The 7,500-nt window shown below is 50.1% G+C and overlaps 1 protein-coding gene across 1 annotated transcript in view; it reads right to left on the bottom strand.

Annotated features, from left to right (window-relative positions):
* cdc42bpab (CDC42 binding protein kinase alpha (DMPK-like) b) overlaps positions 1–7,500 on the bottom strand; it is a 71,033-nt gene that overhangs the window by 11,044 nt on the left and 52,489 nt on the right. Inside the window, 10 exon segments of the mRNA XM_062550401.1 lie at positions 472–793; positions 1,524–1,822; positions 2,510–2,572; positions 2,876–3,095; positions 3,587–3,668; positions 3,971–4,110; positions 4,790–4,926; positions 5,403–5,508; positions 5,684–5,767; positions 6,974–7,087. Of these exon segments, the coding sequence (XP_062406385.1) occupies positions 472–793; positions 1,524–1,822; positions 2,510–2,572; positions 2,876–3,095; positions 3,587–3,668; positions 3,971–4,110; positions 4,790–4,926; positions 5,403–5,508; positions 5,684–5,767; positions 6,974–7,087 (1,567 nt within the window).

The following is a 7,500-nucleotide window of genomic DNA, read 5'->3' as shown; positions in this document are numbered from 1 at the left end:
CACACGCACACCTAAACAACTCACAGTGCACAAAACAAATGTGCGTAGCAGAGACAGACAAACGCACACACACACACACACACACACCTAAACAACAACATATACAGCAACATGTACACAACACGGACTCTGCACAAAACACATGTGCGTAGCACAGACAAACAAACAAACACACACACACACACACACACACACTTAAACAACAACATATACAGCAACACATACACAACACAGACTCACACTGCACCAAACAAATGTGCGTAGCACAGACAGACAAACACACACACACACACACACACACTTAAACAACAACATATACATCAACACATACACAACACAAACTCACACTGAACAAAACATATGTGTGTAGCACAGACAAATACACAACATATACAACCCCACACACACACACACACACACCCCCCCCCCCCCCCCCCCACCCCATCCTCGCCACCCCCACTGGGCACTCACAGCAGGCAGTGGGCACGGCGGGCCACATCAGCTCCTGCTGGCGCGAGCGCCGTCCCTGCCAGTCCACGTAGACGCCCAGGCTGCCGAAGCAGAGCAGCAGCTCCTTGGGCGAGAGCTCCACGGCGCACAGGGCGTCGGAGCCGGGCCCCGCCTGCTGGCTCAGGAAGGTGAGCGTGGGGTCCTCGGGGTGCAGCAGGCTCACGCCGCCCGAGGAGGACCCCGTCGAGCCCTCGCCGGGCAGCGTGTAGCGGGCGAAGCCGGACTGCCAGCCCACGCACAGGCGCTCGCTCTGCACCGCCATCCACTGGACCACGCCGGGCACCTGGGAGATGGGGGGAGAGGTCAGAGTTGAGGGGTCAAAGGGTAAGGGTGAGGTCTAGGGTTCACCAGGTTCATCGTGTCATCTAAGGGTGTGATGAGACGGGGACAGTTTGCCGACTGTAAAACACGAGGTGCACTGTGCTTTAATAAAAGCGTGACATCAGACACAAAATGCTTACTGCCAAACCAAAACAGCAGAATAAAGATGCTTCTCACTGCAAAAACAGCGTCTTGTCTGATCACAACATCCTAAAAACTGCTTGAATCCATTTGATTCTGTAAACCTGTGGCAACTGAGCCGACGTCCTTCACAGATGATAAGAACGTACCACAAAGAAATCAGGCATCCCAAAAAAGGTATTCAGGTAATTTCTACAAACAGTTACTTAAATCTGTGCTTTTCAAACTTAAAGACACACTATACAGGTTTAGGTATTTTTGGTGACTGTAGAGCTTTCTCTCACAATCAGAGTCACAATGGATTTATATGTTACTCTGCTATTGGGACAGCTACATCTATGCTGTACAGCTACTGTACACTAAGTGAACAATTCATCTATTATAAGTTCGTTGACCATCAGAAAATCACTGGTAAAGGTGAAAATCTTGCCTAGTGTACCTTTAAAAATGAATAAATAAAAAAGACAAAAATTTGAAAACGGTTTAAAGTAGAATATTGAAGGAAGATGGACGCGGACACCATTCGTCGTCCCTCTCGGCCCCGTGCTCACCTGGATCTCTCGGACGCGGCGGTGGCGGCTCTTGCTCTTGTTGAGCTCGTAGACGATGACCTGGCGCTTCATGGCCACGCAGAGGCAGGTGAGGGCGCCGTGGCGCACCTGTCCCCAGGTCAGTGCCTGGCAGCCCTTGGTGTCGGCCAGCTTGAAGGGCTCGCCGTCACGGCCGTCCACCGAGGCGGCCGGCAGCAGACGCACGTGCCGGTTCCGACCGGACACCACGGCCAGCAGCTGCTCCGGACCGATCAGCTCCACCTGGTGCACCTTCTTACTGTCGCCCACCCGGATGATCTCTGAATGAGGGGGTGTGTGTGTGTGCATGTTTGTGTGTGAGAGAGAGAGAGGTGTGTGTGTGTGTGTGTGTGTGTGTGTGTGTTTGGGGAAAGACAGTGCAAGGTTAGGGTCAATCCAGCAGAAATATAGGAATAGATTTAGACAGCAATAGAAACTTGTCTCCTTTCTTCTGAATGGAATCTGTTGTCACAGAAGTGACTGCAAATGCTAATCAAAGCAGTGAAAAACAGTAAAACGGCTAATCTTTATGGCCTTATAATGCTTTATTTGTGTGAGGAGAAAGCATCTCCATCCACGCCAACTACAGTTTTTTCTCTGATTCTCTGGCGAGAGCTTTGTCATTCAACACACTGCAGTGAAGAACAAACACTTCAACAACAAAGGCAGGCGGCTCAAAGCAGCTCTGGCAGTTCTGGAAGTCAACAAGGACAAAAAAAAAGTCTAACAACACGTCTCGCCTCTGGCACAGCAGACACCATTCAACATCCTTCATTCAAAGTGAATTACGGCTGAAGAATAAAAATCACACACGGCACCGTGCGTGTCTGAGGGAAAGCACCCCTGGAAGCTACAACTGTCTGTCTCGTAACACCTCCTCTGACAGTGGGCAAGCTGTGCCTCGCCGGGCTAGCGTTTCTAGGCGATGGCTTCCCCGGCGATCGCAATTTTGTTTTTGTTGCACTTACCATCTTTGGTGACGTGGATGACGAACAGACCCTCTTCGTTGCCAAGGGCGACGCGCTCGTGATCTGAGGAGAGGGTGCGACAGAGGTGACATGATGAGTGTGTGTGTGTGTGTGTGTGTGCCACATGAGACACGACAGCAGACTAAGACATCACAGGAGTTAGGAGGGAGAAGGAGGAACAGAATCAAAAACACTAAATACTGTTTCTGAGACATGCAGAGGACAAATGATCAGAAACAAAAGATGCTAGGAACACAGAAATAAAAATAGAAGGTAACTGAGTTCACAAAAAGAAAACCAAAGGAATGACATAATAAAAAGACGAAAAGATAAATAAAAGAGTGATAAAGAGAAAGAGAGAGTCACCGATGATGGCTGCGGTCTGGGTGCCCTTGATGAGGGGCAGGGTGTTGTCGTAGGCCTCCTTGGGGGCGTAGACCGAGCGCTCCTTCAGCTTGTGCTTGCGCAGGATTCGCTGCAGCTCGCTCAGCAGCCCCACCCACTTGTTGCGCTCGTGGTCACTGTCGGCCAGGATGAGGATGGAGGCCTTCTGGCCTGGAGACGCCGACATCTGGGAGCCAGTCACCTGCAGGAGGAGACAAAGTCATTGTGAGTATGAGGGTCGATAAAAGAACACTAAGTAGAGTCCAGAGTGTCAGAAGTGGTTAAAGAAGTACACAAAGTACATTTCAGAGTGTAAAGGGCTGTTCACACCAGGAACGATAACTACTAAGATAACTTTAATTACGTTAAAACAATAAAACCATCCAGACTGACCAAGGAAAGGAAATGTTCTCATGTTCAAATGTTCCTCATGTTCTGATTGGTTGAAAGTGATTCCCGATGATATTGTTCTTCATGACATTATCGTTATAGTTTATGCGTGGACGTACTCATTCATATTAGCTAGAACGATATTTTGTGCCGTTATCATTAGTTATCGCTCTTGGTGTGAACGACCCTTAAGAGTTGGTTAAAGAATACTACTGTATGAAGAGTTCAGAGTGAGAGAGTTGGACACAGTTAACACTATGCGAGAGCTGGTTAAAAATACACAGTCACATTGAACACACTTACTCTAAATATGCAGGGGACGTCTTTCCTGTTGGCGTGGATGACATCAGAGGCTAGAACAGAGCTGACAGCGAACTCCTCATCCCTAGAAAACAAGAAGGACAAGAATCAGATTCAGACTCTCTCTGTGGAAGAGACCAGAGAAGTCCTGACACATCATGGATAGGAAATGTAGTCCACAGTTTAAGAACCCTATAGTCATCATTGGTATACAGTTTAGTTGTAATACAAACAGAAATGTAGAAAATGTTTTATCCTCTGCCTGTGTCCGAATCAGAGATTAGCTAAAAGACAACGACAAGGGCATGTGCTATAGCTATGGATCGACAGTCGGGAAACCTAGTTCAGGTCCAGGACCACAACAGGGAAATGTAGTTCTTTACTCGCCTCATGTCAATGACCTGGCTGACCACCACGCTAGGTTGGGTAGCCCTGCCTTCTCCCAGCTCGTAGAGGAAGAGCTTGAAGTCGCAGACTACAGCTAGCGCACGCTGCCAACCCTTCTTCACACCTGTGGGTTTAGGCACCTGAGGGGGAACCAGAGGGAGAGATGTTAGAGAGGTACGTCATATCCCACCCCTACCTGTATGCATCCCCATTCACTTGCACAGGAAAATAGATGCCCGATAACTGCCTTAAGTGAGATGAAAGATGGCTGTTGAGTGGGGGGACAAGCCTAAAAGGACTTTGCTATCTGTGCTCAAATAATCAACTATCTAATACATTTACAGTGTTTCCTAAAAAAGGCCTAAAATCATGTTACAAACTACAAAATGAACATGATACAATGTGCATGTGCTATTGTTAAGTGTGACAACCCTCTGCGTCTGTCACTGTGTCCGTATTGCTGGCGTGAGACACCAAGGAGCTTAATTGACAATCACCCGCACCTGCGCGGAAGCAAGCTTTACCCATGCACACACTCATCATCTCATTCATTCCCCTTCACTACACAACAGACATTCTCCACGCTCACTCTGTTCTCTTGCCAGCATTCCATTCATTCATAACATCCTCATCCAGATTCCACACCCCCTAGACATTCTGTTTTCCGATATAAATACATGTAATTTGTTGAAATTCCATTCGGTGTTCGTCTCCCTTTCATGTTTGTGACCCACACAAGCCTGGGCCGTTACACTGAGTAAATAACTAAACATACTGTACACACATGGGCGATACACACATCAGGACATTCTGGCTTACCCTGACATGCCCCTCATATGCCGTTCCGATACCCCTCTGCGGGTCGATGCCCAGGGGGCCCTTGGTCTGGTCAGGTGGCACGGGGCAGACTGAAGGGGCCTTGTCGGCACACGCCACATGGCAGGAGAAGTTACACACTGTGGGCACAGACAGAGGAATGGTCATCACAGTCATCACCGAGTCCTGACCAAGCTCTGATTCCTAGGAGGCAGTGAGTGTACCTAAAAGCCATTCACTCATTTAGATGTATAGTATATAACTATATACTTTTTTGATCCTGTGAGGGAAATTCGGAAATTTGGAAATTTTATCCCAATTAGTGAATTAGTGAATACAAACAGCACGCAGCGAATACACAGTGAGGTGAAGCACACACTAACCCAGAGCCATGGGCTGCCTGCCCAACTCGGGGAGCAGTGAGAGGTTAGGTGCCTTGCTCAAGGGCACTTCAGCCGTGCACTAGTTGGGGATCGAACCGGCAACCCTCCGGGTACAAGCACGAAGCCCTAACCAGTAGGCCACAGCTGCCCCAGATGTGTAATAATAATATCCTAAATATGTAATATGCACTCCTGGCCAGTCTCAGGGTCCCGCCCCCACTGGGGCGTCTCACCTTCACACGTGCAGCCCTGCCGGATGAGGCCCACCATGAGGGAGGTGCACTGGTTGCATTTGGTCGGCACGGTGAAGGACTTCACCACAAACTGGTGAGCTTTGGGCTGCCGAGGAGAAAGAGAGAGAGAGAGAGAGAGAGAGAGAGAGTGGCGTTAAGAGTCAAGAGTCACTGCCACATTCAGAGTAGAGATGGATTTTCGACACGGCGCCAGTTGGTCGGCACGTGAGCATGTGTGTGTGTGTGTGTGTGTGTGTGTGTGTGTGTGTGTTGGCTTGTACCTTTGGAGAGGAGTGTCCCACACTGCCGTAGCTGGAGCCGGAGCGCATGGTGGGGGTGTGGACACGAGACGGGTGGTCCATCAGCTGGAGGAGGACAGAAGACAGGGGACAGGGGACAGAGGACAGAGGACTGAGCTCAGTGGTCATGTGAAGACTGCTGCTTCTGAACCAGATGATATTATTGCAATATCACACAATTCATGTCTTCTAAACGCCAACGCCCACCGCACACGTACGCGGCGCACCGCGACAAGAAAGAAAATAGAACTCCATTGTTTTTAACGGAGCGAAGCCCACTGGAAGATCTGTCGCGTGGCAGCTGCACAGGGTTAGAAAACTGTTCTAAAATCCTGTGCGTCAAGCCCACAGCGCTGAACGGCGTGTCCGGTGGGCGCCGGCCTTAATACTACTGATGTCTCATGTTCTCTGATTCTACTAATAATAAATAGTCATAAATTATCATAAAAGAGTTGGTCTGTAACTATTTTCGTCATCTACAGTAGCCATCTACAAACAATGGTATAGCTAAGCTTTGCTTGAAAGCCAGCTTCACAGAGGTTTTGAGGAGATGCCCTCCTAAATGGTAGTCTCTAAAATAGGCGTATGGGCTGTTCATAATGTGTGTGTGCCTGTGATGGTGTTGGAGATGGGGTTGTGTGTTGGAGATGGAGTGGTGTGTGTTGGAGATGGAGTGGTGTGTGTTGGAGATGGAGTGATGTGTGTTGGAGATGGGCCTGAGTGTTGGAGCTGGAGTTGTGTGTTGGAGATGGGCCTGTGTGTTGGAGATGGAGTGGTGTGATGGGGGAGGGTGTGTGTGTGTGTGGAGAGGTTGTGTGTTGGAGATGGGCCTGTGCGTTGGAGATGGAGTGGTGTGTTGGGGGAGGGTGTGTGTGTTGGAGAGGTTGTGTGTTGGAGATGGGCCTGTGCGTTGGAGATGGAGTGGTATGTTGGGGGAGGGTGTGTGTGTTGGAGATGGGCCTGTGTGTTGGAGATGGAGTGGTGTGTTGGCGGAGGGGGTGTGTGTTGGAGATGGGCCTGTGTGTTGGAGATGGAGTGGTGTGTTGGCGGAGGGGGTGTGTGTTGGAGATGGGCCTGTGTGTTGGAGATGGAGTGGTGTGTTGGCGGAGGGGGTGTGTGTTGGAGATGGGCCTGTGTGTTGGAGATGGAGTGGTGTGTTGGCGGAGGGGGTGTGTGTTGGAGATGGGCCTGTGTGTTGGAGATGGAGTGGTGTGTTGGCGGAGGGGGTGTGTGTTGGAGATGGGGTTGTGTGTTGGGGGTTTTGCGGCGCACCTCGATGGGCTCCATGTCACTGATGGTGGATGGGGAACGGGAGCGGGACACTCGACGCTTCGTGTCCTCGTCATGAGATGGAGTGTTGGAGGGGGTGTAGTCCACAGAGTCCAGCTATGGACAGAGAGAGAGAGAGAGAGAGAGAGAGAGAGAGAGAGAGAGAGAGAGAAGAGGGAAAGACATGTGAGGATAAAACCTGCTGATCACTGCAGTCCATCCCCATAAATCCACCGCTAGGCAACATGTCCCTGAAGCAGCAGCACGCACACACACACACACACGCACACACACACACACACACACACACACACACACGCACAGCCGGTACAGGCACAATGCATGCTGGGAAAACACCGTCAGCAGAACAACACAAGCTACCAACAGCAAGCCAATCGGAATCAAGGTCAAAAATCCGTCGCGACAGCAGATGTGTCAACCAGTGTGATTCCTGGACTGATGTGCTGACCTATGGTGGCATGGGCAAGGTGACTGCTGGGCTGGGGGGTGAACTAGACTAGACCTAAGCA

The sequence above is a fragment of the Sardina pilchardus genome, chromosome 12, assembly GCF_963854185.1.
Source record: "Sardina pilchardus chromosome 12, fSarPil1.1, whole genome shotgun sequence".
NCBI lineage: Eukaryota > Metazoa > Chordata > Actinopteri > Clupeiformes > Clupeidae > Sardina > Sardina pilchardus.
Note: the sequence above shows the minus strand (reverse complement) of the source record. Positions and strands in the feature narration are given on the sequence as shown.